Here is a 17,687-nt window from a genome sequence, read left to right as displayed (position 1 = left end):
GAGAGCGTGACTGACAGTCGCAACTGATAAAATTGTGGCCCTTTTTAACGTTTCTTTAATGAGACGGGACCGCCATTTTTACGTGGTGATCCGAGCCACAATGAAGGTGTAACCATTTGCAGATATTTTTGGAACAAAGGCAACAGCTACTCAGACCCTGAGTGCTGGTCCGGCAGCGGCCATGATACGGAAGAGAATAACACGTGGTCTAAAATGAGAAACATTACAGCCAAACAAAAAATGTATGTGATAAACAAAGAAATGATACTCGAGAGAATGCGTGGTCAATATATGTGATAGACAAAAATAATGATACTGAAGCGAAAGGCACTTGGTCTTTAATGAGAAACATGAAGGCTAAAATTGTGATAAATCAAGAAATGATACTCAAGAGAATGACACATGGTCTAATGAGAAAACATTACGCCCTAGCTGAAGTACTTCTGTCTCAATTTCTAGATAAGATAGTTTTTTATCAGTGAGAATTAACTGTAAAGAACTCTTAAAATATCCCAACTTAATAAATGATTACACTTGAATGAAATTAATTCCGCTCTTAAAACATTTGCGCATTTATTGCGTGTTTTATAAAAAAACAGGTTGCTATAGCAACAGTCTCGTCATGCCACTGGAACGATCAACCAAGATAAGAACTAAGCTACAAAATTTTGGATTCATGTTTTCTGTTTTAAAAAAGCCAATTTCATCTTGCATACTACGAATCGAAATATGACGACCAATTTGAATAACTATTGTTCTTCACTGACTAGCGACTGACTAGCCTCGTGTTCACGTGAAAAAACATAAAAAGGTTTTCATTCAGTCGCTAGTCAGTGAAGAGCAATATTTATTCACATTAGGCGCCATATTTCGATTCGGTGTACACAGGCGAATAGACCTCCTGGTATTGTTTTCCTTTTCGAGTTTTTCAAGATGTCTTGATAAAAACAATGTTGTATCATAAGCAACAAATTACATGGAAACTAAGTTTCCATAGCAACCGTTAGTCTTAGTAACGATGACAACTACTATGACTTGACGTTAGGTCATGTCATATTACATGGAAATAAATTTTGTTAAATGTTTCACATCACAATAGCATAGAACGTTTTAGCTTCTCTGCAGAACATTTACTCCCAACTTTTTTTTTTTTTTGGCTGAAGGAACGACGTTTTGGGCCCTTAACTACAAGGTAATGAAACTTACAAACTTGGGTAAAACTTAATGTAGTTTTTCGTTTTTCGTTACATTAAAAACATAGTATAAACCAGCTTGCCTTATTTTACGTAGTCAAACGTTGAACTCTCAAAGCTGTTTTAAAATAGTATCATGGGGCTTACTGAACTCAAACATCGGGGACCAAATGTAAGCTGAGCTTTTGCCGCGTAGATTTCACTTCTCCTAAAAAAAAAAAATCAGTGTAAATTGAGTGCATAGTTTTAACGTTTTTTGTTTGTTTTCAGTTGGGTGTTTTTATCAGTAGGGGACCTTGTGTTCTATTGCAATTTCACCTGCCCATTGGCGAATCAGTAAATCAAATTATGTAAAATGAATGAATGAATGGAATGAATGAATGAATGAATGAATGAAAGCAATATATGACTCTAACACCTGTTATCAGCCAATTAGACAACACCTGTTATCAGCCAATTAGACAACACCTGGTATCAGCCAATCAAACAACACCTTTGTATCAGCCAATCAGACAACACCTATTATCAGCCAATCAGACAACGTCTGGTATCAGCCGATCAGACAACACCTGTTATCAGCCAATCAGACAACACCTGTTACCAGCCAATCAGACAACACCGACGACTAGTATACTAAATGAGCGGTAATTAGCCAAATCCATGAAGGACCGAGTCGAATGTATCATCATTAATATCAACACTACATAATTTCATTAAATTCACAGACGAAAACTCTAGTCAATATTGGTTCAAGTCGTCACATCAAGTCTGTCCTTGACTAACTACTTCATTATGGCCGTCATAAGGATTCTAAATAGAAGATTAACTTTTCCAATAGCTCTGGTTTTCAACATCTGCTTTAGTGGTAAGTCATAAAACCAACGTTCATATTCCTGGAATATGAATACTAATTCCAGGAACGTGCGTCAAATATACTGTAACCAAAGATATCTATGTCGTACGTTAAGTAGATTGAAAGAGACATTTTTAAATGAGGTCAATTTAAATAAGACTAAACATCTATGGCAATTTTACATGGACATTTTTGGTACAAGAATTGGTTTGTCAGGAACGTGCCATTTCAAGGAATAAAATAATTCATTTTAAAAATGTAACTGAATATGAAGACTGTTTATGAGCCCTTAATATATTAAAAAAGTGACTTAACATACTTAATAATATAATGCTTTATATATTTGTTATATAAAATATATACTGCACGACAACGATTGCTCTTAGGGATTGCTCATAATGGGCAAGAATGCATTAGCCAGTGCATAACCTATATTACAATTCACAGATGGAATTGTAATATAGCTTAGGTTTAGTAGTCTAGCGAATCGAGTGCAAGCAAGCAAGCAAGAAAATAAAAAAAAAGAGAAGAAAAAAGAGATAAATAAAAACAAAGAAAAAACCCAGGTGTTTAGCAATCTCATGCACATAGTCGAACTCCTTTCAATGTTGAATTATATACTTCAATTAATACCCTATTTTACTTAAATACGAATGCTATTCAACTTAAATTCAAAGAAGGTGACGAGAGCGGCGGGCTTTACAGAACAGTATTCAGATTACGTTTATTTTCTTCTTTCATTATCGTACTTAATGAAACAACAGATGGTGAAGTTCAAACATTTTCAACAATAGAAACATTTCTCTTGAATCTAGTTAGGCATATAATGATTCTTCTGAAATTTGGCTCGCAACTTTTTAAAGTCGGTACGACCAGATATAGTGTATAATGTATTTTAGTGTTCAGTAAACGAAAAAAGGATTACGTTATCTATGTAGGGTTGTTTAATAAACTAAACTCGTGCCTAAGATGAATACGTGTTGCTAAGATAAAGAAAACACTGGACTTTGTTCGTTCGTTTTTATAGCGGATGAAGTAAGATTTGGTTGATGCCAAACGTTTTCATGACTATTTAAACACAAACCAACTAAGCCACACTTGCTCCTTGAAACAAGTGTATGAGGTCACTGAAGATCAAACTATGGACCTCTTGCTTAGCAGGCAGCACACTAACTAACCAAGCCACACTTACTCATTGAAACAGGTGTGTGAGGTCAGTGAGGATCAAACTATGGACCTCTTGCCTAGCAGGCAGTACACTAACCAACCAAGCCACACTTGCTCCTTAAAACAGGTGTGTGAGGTTAGTGAGGATCAAACTATGGACCTCTTGCTTTGCAGGCAGCACACTAACCAACCAAGCCACACTTGCTTCTTAAAACAAGTGTGTGAGGTCACTGAGGATCATACTATGGACCTCTTGCATATTAAACAACAGACCAAACTTGCTCCTTGAAACATGTGTGTGGGGTCACTGAAGATCAAAAAAAAAAAAAAGCTGCAGCCTTTTCGCGTATTTGCCAGGCTGGGTACACTGAAAGCTTAATATACTGAGGATTCATGCCTACGTATACAAGTAATAAAACTGATCTTTGTTAATGTTAAGGTATGATTGCCAGTTTGCAATCCAAGACGATATACGATGATGATGAGGACCGTCTCCTGAAAAGAGTATTTCAGCGGTATAACCCTGAACTACGGCCTGTCATCGATAAAAGAGACAAGATAATGGTCACGTTTGGAATCTCCTTGCATCAGATAATAGATATGGTTGGTATCTGAACAACAGAACATTGTAATAAAAATTACTGATTATCGAACTGAATTCTCTACAATATTCTTGTTGCAGCACGAAAAGAATCAAATACTCAAAACAAGTCTATGGGTTCGACAAGTAGGTCTCTTTAGTAACAATGACGACTGACCATTATTACCTTGTCCTCCATCATTATCATCATCATCACTATCGTCATGACCATCATCACCATCACCATCACCATCACCATCACCATTATCGTCATAACCATCATCATCACCATCACCATCACCATCACCATCACCATCACCATCACCACCACCATCACCATCACCATCACCATCAGCACCACCGTCGTCATCATCATCATCACCATCGTCATCATCATCACCATCACCATCTTTATCACTCACTTTTCCACATTCATGAGACTCACAATTGATGAGCTACATTTCTGGTTTGCAGAAATGGCACAACCCTTTTCTCTCGTGGAACTCCTCAGAGTTCGGTGGAATACAAGAAATAAATGTGGACCAGTCAAAAGTCTGGAAGCCTGACATCTACTTATATAACAAGTAAGATGCTTTGTATTACTGGTAATTCTCTAATTTAAGGGTAGTCCAGATTTTATAATTTTGGTCCCAGTGATGCCTTCAGCAAAAATAGTATATTACAAAAACGTCAATCATCTCGGTCTGATGAACATGATGACTTTGAGAATGAGAACGTGAGAGAAATTGAAGGAGAAACAAGCTGGAAACCAGTATTCATAATTAATTTGGTCATCCCCTATTGATGGGTTTCACGTCGGCCATGTTGGAGAATATTGGAGGATGTTGATAAATGATGATAATAATTATGCTAACGTTGATGATGATTTTGATGTTAATGATGCTGCTGCTAATGATGATGATGACGATGACGTTGATGATGGCGTTGATGCTGATGTTGATGATCATAATCATGGTGGTGAAAATAATGATAATACATGATGCATGATGGGTATAATTTCTTTTTAAGCGACATTCCTCAGAACCTACCACAGGGTTCCCGAGGATGAAATTTAGTTTGGTTCACACGAAACAAGCTCAAGGCTGATTAGTTAGTTTTATTTCAGTGCCGACGAAAGAGTTGATGGAGCTCTTGATCGGTTCAAGACCAAGATAGTGGTCAGCTCGAATGGCCTATGTAAATGGCTGGCTCCAATTATCATATCAAGTTCGTGTAAGATTGACGTGAAATATTTTCCATTTGACAAACAGGTAATAGTGGAATAATAAGGGCTTATGAGCACCTGAAACTTTGGGGATGGGAGAAAACATATCATCCATCAACCATAGATTATTAATTATTTTATGCATCACTATTTCCTTTCTTGCTTCCTTCGTTTCTCTCATCCTTACTTGCTTGCTTCCTTTCTTCCTTCCATGCTTCCATTCATCCATCCATCCATCCATCCATCCATCCATCCATCCATCCAACCCTCCATCCATCCATCCATCCATCCATCCTTTCTACCTTCCTTCTTCCCTTCCTTCCTCGCTTCTTTGTCTATTTGCTTCCATCCTTGCTTTCATCCTTTTCCATTGCCTGCTTGCTGGCTTCCATTCTTTCATTCATCTACCTCTTCGTCTGTCCACCCATACACCAATGCATTCCCCGCCACTTCACTCACATTACACTTGTCAAAATCTCAATAATCTGAATCACAGATCATCTAGTGTCTCCCAACATATTCTAGACTTTCGCAAAGTCCACCGCCCTTAATAAGAACTCCTCGGGAGATAAGAGGAGACGACTTGGGGCAAGTCTAGACGCACTCATTTAACCATAAATGACCTATTTTAGGCTTGCATACTTAAGTTTGGTTCCTGGACATACGATGGTTTCAAACTCGATATAATCCAGGAAGGTCCATTTGCAGACACCAAGAAGTTCGTTAAGAACGGAGAATGGGACTTAGTTGACTTTCCCGCGAAAAGAAACGAGTTGTACTACGTCTGCTGCAAGGAGCCGTACCCTGATGTCACCTATACCCTCAACATCAGAAGAAAACCCACTTATTATTACATCAACATTATCATACCATGTTTGGTCATAACAGGTAAGGTCACGTGACAGTAAGATGAAGTCTGGCGCGAATGGTAGAAAAGATGAGAACATTGCTATGAAAATACTTGTTAACAAAGTACTGTCTTTGTATCTATCTATCACTGGGTTTCAATCAGCTGATAAGTCTTTGAATCTCATTATTTGGTCCAAACACTGACCACCATGTGCTGTTAACCAGAGAGAATTCTATTGAAAACTTGTGATTCAGCTGATGAACATTCCGCACGAGACAGGGAATGATGTCAAGTGAAACCCGGCGATTATTTTTATTGATTGATTATTAATGATAAATATCAAATACTATTTATTATTATCTATATCCTTTGGACTAATAGAGATATAATAATTTGAACAATACTAAAAGAATACTGAAGCAAATTAACTTACCCAAAGTGAATTCACTTCTCAGGTACATGGTCTCCCCTGCATAGCACTCCTCACTATTCATCATCGAAACTTAAATAGTCTTGAAGTTATTGCTAAACAGCTTGACGTGATTACCAACAGCTATCTGTTTCGTTACTCATTCTTGCTTGGCTACTTCCATGTTTTTGCTCTTGCCTGAAAATGTAGAGAAAACATGATTTAGTTTTTTATCGCTGTTCAATTTTTTCCCCTTTGCAGCACTCACGTTATTATCGTTTTATCTTCCACCCGACTCGGGAGAAAGAATCACATTAGTCATCACGAACTTGTTGGCATTGACTGTGTTTATGCTACTCGTAGCAGAGATTATGCCTTCTACCTCCGAAGTGGTGCCCCTTATAAGTATATACTACACATGTACCATCATGGAGGTAAGTTGATGAGGCTGATGCTGATGTTGCTGTTGTTAAGAGGGTGCCTCTTATAAGTATATACTACACATGTACCATCATGGAGGTGAGTTGTTGATGCTATTGTCGATGATGATGCTGTCGTTGATGATGCTGATGTTGATGATGCTGCTGTTGCTGTTGTTGTGTGGGTGCCTCTTATTAGTATATACTACACATGTACCATCATGGAGGTGAGTTGTTGATGCTATTGTCGATGATGATGCTGTCGTTGATGATGCTGATGTTGATGATGCTGCTGTTGCTGTTGTTGTGTGGGTGCCTCTTATTAGTATATACTACACATGTAGAATCATGGAGGTGAGTTGATGATGCTATTGTCGATGATAATGCTGTTGATGATGATGCTGATGTCGATGATGATGATGTTGCTGTTGTTACGAGGGTGCCTCTTATTAGTATATACTACACATGTACCATCATGGAGGTGAGTTGTTGATGCTATTGTCGATGATGATGCTGTCGTTGATGATGCTGATGTTGATGATGCTGCTGTTGCTGTTGTTGTGTGGGTGCCTCTTATTAGTATATACTACACATGTACCATCATGGAGGTGAGTTGTTGATGCTATTGTCGATGATGATGCTGTCGTTGATGATGCTGATGTTGATGATGCTGCTGTTGCTGTTGTTGTGTGGGTGCCTCTTATTAGTATATACTACACATGTACCATCATGGAGGTGAGTTGATGATGATGATGCTGTTGTTGATGCTGATGCTGCTGCTGTTGCTGTTGTTACGAGGGTGCCTCTTATTAGTATATACTACACATGTACCATCATGGAGGTAAGTTGATGATGGTGATGCTGATGTTGCTGTTGTTACGAGGGTGCCTCTTACTAGTATATACTACACATGTACCATCATGGAGGTAAGTTGATGATGCTATTATATTGTCGATGATGATGATGTTGCTGTAGTTGCGTCGATGCCTCTTATTAGTATATACTACACATGTACCATCATGGAGGTAAGTTGATGATGCTATTGTCGATGATGATGATGTTGCTGTAGTTGCGTCGATGCCTCTTATTAGTATATACTACACATGTACCATCATGGAGGTAAGTTGATGATGGTGATGCTGATGTTGCTGTTGTTACGAGGGTGCCTCTTATTAGTATATACTACACATGTACCATCATGGAGGTAAGTTGATGATGCTATTATATTGTCGATGATGATGATGTTGCTGTAGTTGCGTCGATGCCTCTTATTAGTATATACTACACATGTACCATCATGGAGGTAAGTTGATGATGCTATTGTCGATGATGATGATGTTGCTGTAGTTGCGTCGATGCCTCTTATTAGTATATACTACACATGTACCATCATGGAGGTAAGTTGATGATGCTATTGTCGATGATGATGATGTTGCTGTAGTTGCGTCGATGCCTCTTATTAGTATATACTACACATGTACCATCATGGAGGTAAGTTGATGATGGTGATGCTGATGTTGCTGTTGTTACGAGGGTGCCTCTTATTAGTATATACTACACATGTACCATCATGGAGGTAAGTTGATGATGCTATTATATTGTCGATGATGATGATGTTGCTGTAGTTGCGTCGATGCCTCTTATTAGTATATACTACACATGTACCATCATGGAGGTAAGTTGATGATGCTATTGTCGATGATGATGATGTTGCTGTAGTTGCGTCGATGCCTCTTATTAGTATATACTACACATGTACCATCATGGAGGTGAGTTGTTGATGCTATTGTCGATGATAATGATGTTGCTGTTGTTACGAGGGTGCCTCTTATTAGTATATACTACACATGTACCATCATGGAGGTGAGTTGTTGATGCTGATGTCGATGATGATGATGTTGCTGTTGTTACGAGGGTGCCTCTTATTAGTATATACTACACATGTACCATCATGGAGGCGAGTTGTTGATGCTATTGTCGTTGATGATGCTGTTGCTGTTGTTGCGTGGGTGCCTCTTATTAGTATATACTACACATGTACCATCATGGAGGTGAGTTGTTGATGTTGTTGATGGTGCTGTTGCTGCGGGGTTCGACTGTAGATCTAGCTACTAGAATATTCTTACACTATGCAGGTTGGCACTGCCCTAGTAGCAACGTGTATCGTGCTGAAGTTTTATTTCCACAACCCGGCAGTGTCGGACATGCCAGGATGGGTTCGTCTTGTGGTTCTGACATGGCTGGCAAGATTATTAAAATACGACTTGAAGAAGAAGAAAGATTCCCTCAGTAGACAAAGCTTCTTTGTAGAAATAGCTGATAATTATAAGGAACCTCTTCTAGAAGTAGGTAAGGATTAGGATAATAACCTAAACATTAAAAAATTGCTATTCAGTCTTAGCCGGAGTGGGCCCTTCCCTGACCTAGATCAGCTCAGAGGTGGTTTAATGGTTAGATATTGTCAGTTAGGCCGCGCCATGCCTTAAACCAGTCCAGAAGTTGATTTTAAGGTCCGATCTAAAAGTTGGATCAGCTCAGAGGTTTTTTACTGTTAGACTGATCTGTGAGTTAGCCGTGCCCTGACTTAGATCAGCCCAGAGGTTGTTTCAGGGTTTGATCTGTGAGTTAGCCGTGCCTTGACTTAGATCAGCCCAGGGGTTGTTTCAGGGTTCGATCTGCGAGTTCGCCATGCCCTATAAATTAGTTTCAATACACTTTGGTCTTCAATATCTCAGCAGATCACGACATTTTTCATCGCAAAGTGGAAAACCTGAACAGAGAATCCACCAATCCGGTTCATTTAACGCCTGGCATATCAAGTGTACACCTTTCCCCCAACGGAAACCTAAGAAGAAACAGTCGAAATGGCTCCATCCATACAATTCCCGAGAAGCACCGCGAGTCATTTCTGAGCATGCGCAAGAATAACATTGATCATCATTTCTCAGGAATAAATGAGAACTACCGCTGTTCTTGTTGTCACATGGCGCAAACGATCGACGATCACGTGATCAAACTAATCGATTCTCAATCGTCGTTGTTATCGAGCGTCAATAATCTGCTGAAACAAACCAATGCTAAAGAAATGCTAAACGAAAGTAAATTGGAATGGATACTCGCGGCAAATATTGTCGATCAAACTTGCTTTGTTATTTTTCTTGTGCTGCTGTTTTCATCGACAGTGATTATATTTACCCAAGCATACTAGAGCCTAGTCTCCTTTTTAGGCGGGATTTTGAGGACGGTCCCCAAGAACGCCTGCAAAGGAGACTAACTAGAAGCATTATCTTAACACTGTAAATTCTCGCTTTCTGGTTGGTCGAGAGCCGTGGTAAATAAGAAGACATACTAACATTTTTTGTTTGTTTTGTAATTAAAAACAAATTATCCGCTGCGCCTCGTGAGTACATAACATTTTGACCAACTGTCATATCGTGTCAAATAAGAGAAAATACGACGCAACATGAATGGCCTGCATGGAATAGACCTTCTCGAATCAGCCAAATACCGCTGTGGTTTTTGAATACATTCTTATTTATACAGGGTTAGGCTCGGGTAACTTCACATGAGCCGAACCTTAGAGCAAATTTCGTATGACAGTCAAAAGTTCACGGCACGAACACGGTCATTACACGGCAAGCGATACGCCAGACCAATTACATTGCACGAGAATTTACTCTCCATCCAATCAAATACCCGGAACATGACATGAACACGGCGTGGACACGGTCACGCCAAGGTCACGGCAATGCCAGACCAATCACATTGCGCGTGAAGAAAATCAGCCAATTAAAATTCTAGAAAGCATCACGGTCACGGCACGTCACACTTACGGCAATGAGCTTTTCACAGTCACACGAAAACTGCACTATTGAAATTATACTTCCAATATGTTACTTATTTTGACGTCTCCCCAGGCTTTTAACTGTAGTTGTTTTAATTTTTTTATACTAAACACTAGCCATTATGAGTAATCAAATTTACAATGTATATTATGGAAACCTTGAGTATAATGATGATGTTCTTCAAAACTGTTTGTGTGAACCAGCCAAAATTTGTATTTCTAATGAAGCCTGTGGTGATGTCACAGTCATTTACATATTGCAAGTATAAACCTTCATAATTAACCTATAACATTATGACGTCACAGCTTGTTTACATGGGCAAGAATGATAGGAATTTACGCGAAATTTTCTTTCGTTCCGGATATTTATTACAACAATTATCTGTTATCACCTTTCCCCGTCTAATTAACCATTTTTTATTGTGATTTAATTCGTTTTGCTGCTATTTTGCCCCCTCTGGCGGCCATGATCCTTAGCGTTAAAACAATATTGTTTTGATGTGACGTCATAGTGTTATAGGGCAATTTAAAGACGTAACCGTTCAAATGAAGAAATATTTTACCACTCAACTATTCACATTATGTAGAATCAATATTGAAAGTATTGTATCAGGGGTTAGGTCCTTAAGATCTATCAAGAATAGTTTACTTTTAGACGCAGTTTTTATACTTACTTAGTTTTTCTAAATGTGTATCACCGCAAACGCGGTAAAAGTTTCTTTGGACCAATGTGTGACATCTTGTAGGCACTGCCGCCTGCTCACATGTCAAGCCAAGTTGACGGAATCAAGTCAGCACTGCGCTTAAAAAAAGCAAAAAAAGGATAATAATCGTTCAATAAAATTGAAATAGTGACACATCCACAGCAGTATTATTAGACTATACTCAAAAATCTTAATGGCTGATTAGTCGTGTTGAGTTTTTTCAACCGTAAGTATTCAATAAGCTGATATGTAACGCATGCGTAGGACTACTTATTACAGTAGACTGCTTTTGTCAATCTCGTACCCAGTGCCTGCGTTTCTTCTGGCCTGTGGAGAAGAACGAGGGCTCTGGCATAATCCATTTTTTAAGACCACGATTTCTTGGACTTCCCGTGTAAGAGCGCATACGTGTAAGACCTGACAAAAATAAAAAATATGTTCCCGATTTCTAATTTTTATTTTGATCGGAAGTAAACACAGAACTCTATTTGAAGGCATCATTTTCACTGATTATATTTCATTTCCGGAAAAATGCGCATGCGCCAAAAATGGATTATGCCAGAGCCCTCGTTCTTCACCGCAGTCCAGAAGAAACGCAGACTCTGGGTACGAGATTGTAAGTATTCATATTGCATAGTATGGAACAATATTTGTATTATGATCATGGATGTAGTCCTGAGAATTCCCTGCTAGCAGAGCCTATTTTCCTTTTGTTTTGGTCGAGAGAGAAAAATAGACTCTGCCGATGTAGGACATTATACTTGTCGCGCCTGCGTAGTGTAACTTAGCAACGCTGTCGTCTAACAACGTTTGGCACCTATAGGTGTGTTACATTTGCTCATGCGCACTACATGTACCCGTTTAAAAACCGGTTTTAAAACCTGTTTCGTTCGTCCACAATCGTGGACGGCGGTGTATCAAAGGAAACGCTCTACATCGGCAGAGTCTCGATATTAAAGAGGAGAGACTCTGCTTAACAGGGAATCCTGAGAAGGAATGTTTGATGGGACTGACGTTTCGACAACCTGAAGAGTAATCTTCAGAGTAAAGTGAAGAATAAAGTCAGATTGGTCATATTTATACTGCCACGATAACAACAGCCTAATTACCTGGATTAGCGTAATTGGCTTACGCTTTGCTGGCGTTACAATGCTTTGTACACAGAGCTCAGCAAAGCGTAAGCGTAAGCGGTGCTGCCAGCCGCGACAAGGAATAACACGGACGTCAAGCGTGATTAAATGAAAATATTCATCGCGTAATATTTCAAAAACGCTCTCATATACATTTTTTTCATATGGCAATATGTTGGGTGCCTTGATGAATACTATCGACTGGTGCAAGTCGCTTTGAAAGTTTAGGTCTAGTTTTCGAGTAAAAAAAAGCGGCAAATCATTTCTATGATGTCACCATTACGTCATAACGAAAAGGCCGCTTTAAACTAATTTATTATTTTTGAAACCTATAATCCTAGCTTTCCTGACATTGTGTGAAAAGCGCTTGCAGATCGAGTTATTTAAGACGAAGTTGTAGCCGTTTCAAATGGAAATGAGTATTTTCAGCCATAGGCTTTCTTAGGCTGCGTTCATAATGTATGGCAGGGGGGGGGGGGGGGGGGGCAGGTGAAATTGAGGGGGCAAATTTTGGTAGGGAAAAGGGGGGATGGGCAAATTTTGGTAGGAAAAATGGGGGGGATGCACAATTTTTGGAAGAAGCTACAAGCCTTGCTTAGGGGGATCATATTTTTTGCATGATTTTAAAGAGGGCGGTTAAGAATTATTGTGGACATTTCCAATTTTCACCTGCCCCCCCCCCCCCCCCTCCCTCTGCCATACATTATCAACGCAGCATTAGGTTCATTGTGCACGCTATCAATGCTCGAACGCGCCCTCAATTTGCCTTATACGGAAATTCACGTCACAACTGACGCCAAGTCTGACTCATACATAAGGCTCTTTATAGTTTGCTGAAGGCGTTAGTCAGTATCGCCGTGTTTTAAAGTCAAAGGGATTTCAAGCAAGGAGCAATAGTTTTATGATGAAGGCAATCGCAATACTGATCGTACTCGCAGGTGAGAACGGTAAAAACACTGTAATTGACATACAACTCTCTTCATCGAAGCATGAAGATGTTATGTAGCTTCTGTAAGGCTTGAAATAGTTACAAACATCTGTACAGCACGACTAGCTAGGTGTGACTATTTTAGTCGTTTTCGAACAAAGATTAAAATTTTTGGCTTCAACTGATTCGATAGTCACTAGATAATCACTTGATTTAGTGTGCTTTTGTTTCATTTCATTCGATAGTCACTAGATAATTAGCGTGCCTTTGTCGAGAGAGCATCATTCTATGAAGACGACGCGTGCAGTACCGCCTCACTTTTGTACTACAGTAAAACCCCTCTATACCGGACAGTGCTGGGACCGATAAAAATTTCCGGTTTAGCGGGGGTTCCGGTATACTGAGGTTTTTGCAAATTACTTTTGTTTTTGATTTGAATAGTTGCGATATCACACCTATTGAAAATATGTTTGTGTCTAATCGTTTGGCGTCAGTATAAACAAACACGTAAACGAAAGTTCAAGTAAAAATATCAACATTAAGATCAAAAACTAAGCAAATTTCTTAACTTTTATTTCAAAAGAACGCCAAGAAGAAACATTCTAAATACGATCTGAACAAAATCCCCGGTAAAATGGACTGGGAATGACCCCAAAGCCATGTGACATGAAAAAACATGGCGGCCGCAACTTCGCGAACCATTCGATCTTTAGTATTTCTCAACACTATTAAACCTTCCTTATGCATTCTGTTTGAACATTTATATATTGAAAACAATTAATTAGCCTTTATATGTCTATTTGTGAACAAGATTTACTATTTAAAGAAAATGTTCGATGATTTTGTGAGTTTAGAAGCTGTCCCTGTAGACTCGATTTACACACCCGCAAATACGCTTGTGACGGTAATTCCGAAACAAGTGTACGTTCTTCCGGACTAGTGGGGTTGAATTCTATTGTTAAATAGCGTTTGGTACCAAAATTTTCTTCCGGTTTCCGGAATAGAGAGGTTCCGGTTTACTGAGGTTTATTTTACAAAAGATATATGGGAAAAATTTCCGGACCAAAACTTTTGTCCGGTTTAGAGAGAATTCCGGTATACTGAGGGTCCGGTATAGAGGGGTTTCACTGTAATCCTATTTTCCGAACCGGTTTTTGTCTGATCTACTCAGTCAGTACATCCGCAGAAAAAATCCCTCTGGAACAGTGCCGTGAAAGCCAGTTTACTGTCATCATGATGAATAGAAACCAAAATGCGCACATGAATCGTCTATCACAATATTTGCATATGGAAACGATAAAGCGCACGTGTGTCTACAATCTCGTTTCGTCGTTTATCTAATACGATTTTCAGTGGTTTTACCACTAAAAGTAAAGTCATGAGATCTTTGAATGTAACAAATAGACCTAATTTACTAATCTCTGGGTGGCCTTGATTGGTGTTAGTCCCACAGTTAAAATCTCATGACCTTACTTCTTTCACCTCATCCATCATTATCGACTTCTGAACATGTGATTCGTTTGAGCCAGCAAAACTACTCGTCAGCAGCAAAAACTTCGCTGCAACAAAAGAAAAAAGTTTAGTGCAAAGCAAATACACAAGAAACAGCTTGTCATTCTACTTGATTTTGTTCTTGCTTTCTCTTGTGTATTTGTTGTTATCTTTGCCTTGATATGCATTTTAGTGTTCTAGCTGGTTGAGTGAAGGTGACTATTTATCACAAAATAAAAACTATAACAGTGTGACTACTATAACCGCTGCAAACTTGACTGCAAGAACCAATCAAATCGTAGAATGAATTTGAAAATAATGCCAAGCTAATGTCAAGCCAATCAGAAACCTAGTCTGCACAAGAATGGATATTTAACCCTGATGTTCTGTGTACTGTAAGCAACTAGATAGCCATCGTCAGTTTCTCGTGGGAATAAAAAGCCGGATCCAGCTGATCTAACCCAGGTGTTCTTGCGCATGCACTCCTGGTTACTATTAACCAATCAGAACCATTTTTGTTGCATTGCCAAAAGTTCCATGCTGGATTTCAAAATGGAGTCATGTTGCGAATTACCTTTTTAAAATATGTTCTGAAATATACCTTTAAATTGAAAAATTATTTCTCAATTGACATGGTTTTCTTTGTTATTCACAAGGCTTTATTTTTGTTATAACCCTCATTATAAATGCGAGGTCAATATATAGTTATTAACCCGGTTAATAACTATATATAGAGCCGTTCGCATTTTTAATGAGCAACATTTGATAGAAAACTTTCTAAATTGATAAATAAAATACTTAATTACCTTGAAAGTCAGCAATAAGCCTGCAGCCTCGGGATGTATATGGCTTATTGCCTCCGTTCTCGGTAATTAACTCTTACTTATAACTTATGTGTACCATAAAAGATTCCTTTTGCCCCATCAGCAATTAAAATTAATAAAAGCAAAGCAAAAATGCTATAAAGTAAGCAAAACCGGTGTTCAGTCTTAATCACCAGCTGCCAGTCTTAGACACCAGCTGCCATTTAGATTAACGCAAGATGATATGGAATAGGAGACTGGGTATAAGAAACTGTTTGCAATAAAAATATAGAGCGGATGCAATTAAACTGTGAAATAAAATCAAACTAAATACTAACTAATAGAATCTATTTAGTGACTAATAGTCACTATAAGTATGCTTAACCAGAAGATTTATTAAACAAAAGACACAAAATGGTCTCTTGTGTATTTGTCTTTGTATGATGAATGTTCTGGTTGAGTGATAGCAACTATTTACTATTTACACTACCTTAAGTCGGAATGTATTGTTTCATTCTAGAATTTGATTGGTTCTTGCTGTCGAGGTGGCCCCAGTTATAGAAGTTGCGCTGCAATAACAATTTTGATTTTAATCAAAACTCTCTGGTTTGTTCATTTCCTTAAGGTACCGTTGCATGCATTCAAGCTGCACTTCCAAATGTTGGAACCTGTAGCTATGAAAACTACAACAACAAGATACGTACCTGCATTACACAGTTTATCAAAGTCTGTCAGGAAAACCCCAATGGAAAATGCAGGTACTATTGAGAGAAAAAAGTAGAAAAAAGTGTCACTAAAGTGAACACAGTATATTATGATAGAATACCCTCTGATTGGTCTATGACAAATCACATGATAGAATACCCTCTGATTGGTCTATGACAAGTCACATGATAGAGTACCCTCTGATTGGTCTATGACAAGTCACATGATAGAGTACCCTCTGATTGGTCTATGACAAGTCACATGATAGAGTACCCTCTGATTCGTCTATGACAAGTCACATGATAGAATACCCTCTGATTCGTCTATGACAAGTCACATGATAGAATACATGAAATACATGATGTTTAGAGAAGGAGGATAATGAAGGGAAAAACAAGCTTGCTTTTGTTCACTGCTGTGATCTTTCTAAGAAACTCACAGAATTTACTCTTATTTTACAGCATCTATTTTGACTCCTTCATCAACTGTTCTGCTATAACCGCCATTTCCTGTTTCCCATCATTACCTGTTGATCGAATGAGAACTTCACTCAAGCAAACAATAGTAGTATAGGGCATACCACTCCTGCTTCACCCCACCAAACACAGGCTTTTCCCACGTCATTAAGATTCGCGTAGTAAGTAAACTTCAAAATCATAGTAATTTTTAAATTACGACCCTGAAGACTTACCGCGCTGACGTAGCGCTGTATTTGCCGGGTGAAGAGGTGCGACATGCTATGTTAAAATATCGCTGTCATATATGCATAGGTGTGAAGGTTTTGTGAACGGCTTCTGTATAATTTGTTTACAACCTAAGGTAATCATTCCAAAACCCAAGGGTTTCTGGTGTTGTGGTAAAAAAATGCAAATAGAAGACGACACGTCAGCACAGTGTTACGAGTGTGGTAAGAATATTCGTAATGCCGTACCAAATGCTACCAGAGAGCAATATTACGCCAATGGAGGTCGTACGAAGACCCCATACAAAAGAATAAAATACTTCCGAGACTGGATGAGTCATATCCAAGGTTATCGACCGGTATATTTAGACGATGAAGTAAGGAAGAAAATCATAGACCACTTAGAAGAGCCAACCCCGCAAAGTCTACGGAAAACGTTGAAAAAATTAAAGCTAGGGAAATATTACAAAGCTATTCCTTATCTTTTGTCTGAAATTACCGGGAAGTCTATTCCCGAGGTTTCTGATATGAGCAGAGCCGAGTGGATGTTTTGTCGGCTGGATAAGGATATTCCTTATTACCCTGACGTAATCTACGAAATATTTCACGAAATAGACCCCAACCACCCACTGTTAGGATGGATTCCAAGAAGATAGTGGATCTTATGGCATAAGATGAGAAATTAGCATAAATCTTATGGCATA

The 17,687-nt window shown here is 38.7% G+C and overlaps 1 protein-coding gene and 1 long non-coding RNA gene across 2 annotated transcripts in view; one reads left to right on the top strand and one right to left on the bottom strand.

Annotated features, from left to right (window-relative positions):
- Positions 1-1,134: 1,134 nt before the first annotated feature.
- LOC116290824 (neuronal acetylcholine receptor subunit alpha-7) lies at positions 1,135-10,652 on the top strand. Its single transcript, XM_031697933.2, has 10 exons — positions 1,135-1,192; positions 1,919-2,058; positions 3,653-3,816; positions 3,896-3,940; positions 4,268-4,377; positions 4,920-5,064; positions 5,651-5,906; positions 6,539-6,711; positions 8,832-9,045; positions 9,432-10,652. Exons 2-10 carry the CDS (start codon positions 1,986-1,988, stop codon positions 9,902-9,904), a joined length of 1,653 nt encoding a protein of 550 aa, XP_031553793.1. The 5' UTR covers positions 1,135-1,192; positions 1,919-1,985; the 3' UTR covers positions 9,905-10,652.
- The window catches only part of LOC116290825 (uncharacterized), a 48,694-nt gene continuing 32,141 nt past the window's right edge, over positions 1,135-17,687 (bottom strand). The window contains exons 2-7 of the long non-coding RNA XR_016121207.1: positions 16,741-16,827; positions 16,301-16,357; positions 16,087-16,165; positions 11,215-11,337; positions 6,302-6,475; positions 1,135-1,401 (exon numbers count right to left, since the gene is read on the bottom strand). This is a non-coding gene — a long non-coding RNA (uncharacterized LOC116290825). The remainder of the gene's footprint in view (positions 1,402-6,301; positions 6,476-11,214; positions 11,338-16,086; positions 16,166-16,300; positions 16,358-16,740; positions 16,828-17,687) is intronic.

Source organism: Actinia tenebrosa, unplaced genomic scaffold (assembly GCF_029948245.1).
Source record: "Actinia tenebrosa isolate PJP-AT-01 unplaced genomic scaffold, QUT_ActTen_1.0 PGA_scaffold5__44_contigs__length_20552954, whole genome shotgun sequence".
Classification (NCBI taxonomy): Eukaryota; Metazoa; Cnidaria; class Anthozoa; order Actiniaria; family Actiniidae; genus Actinia; species Actinia tenebrosa.
Note: the sequence above shows the minus strand (reverse complement) of the source record. Positions and strands in the feature narration are given on the sequence as shown.

Coding starts and splice junctions, on each gene's coding strand:
- LOC116290824 (XM_031697933.2), top strand. CDS start 1,986: ATGGCCGTCATAAGGATTCTAAATAGAAGATTAACTTTTCCAATAGCT. Junction 4,378..4,919: donor GACATCTACTTATATAACAA/GTAAGATGCTTT, acceptor GTTTTATTTCAG/TGCCGACGAAAGAGTTGATG. Junction 5,065..5,650: donor ATTTTCCATTTGACAAACAG/GTAATAGTGGAA, acceptor GACCTATTTTAG/GCTTGCATACTTAAGTTTGG.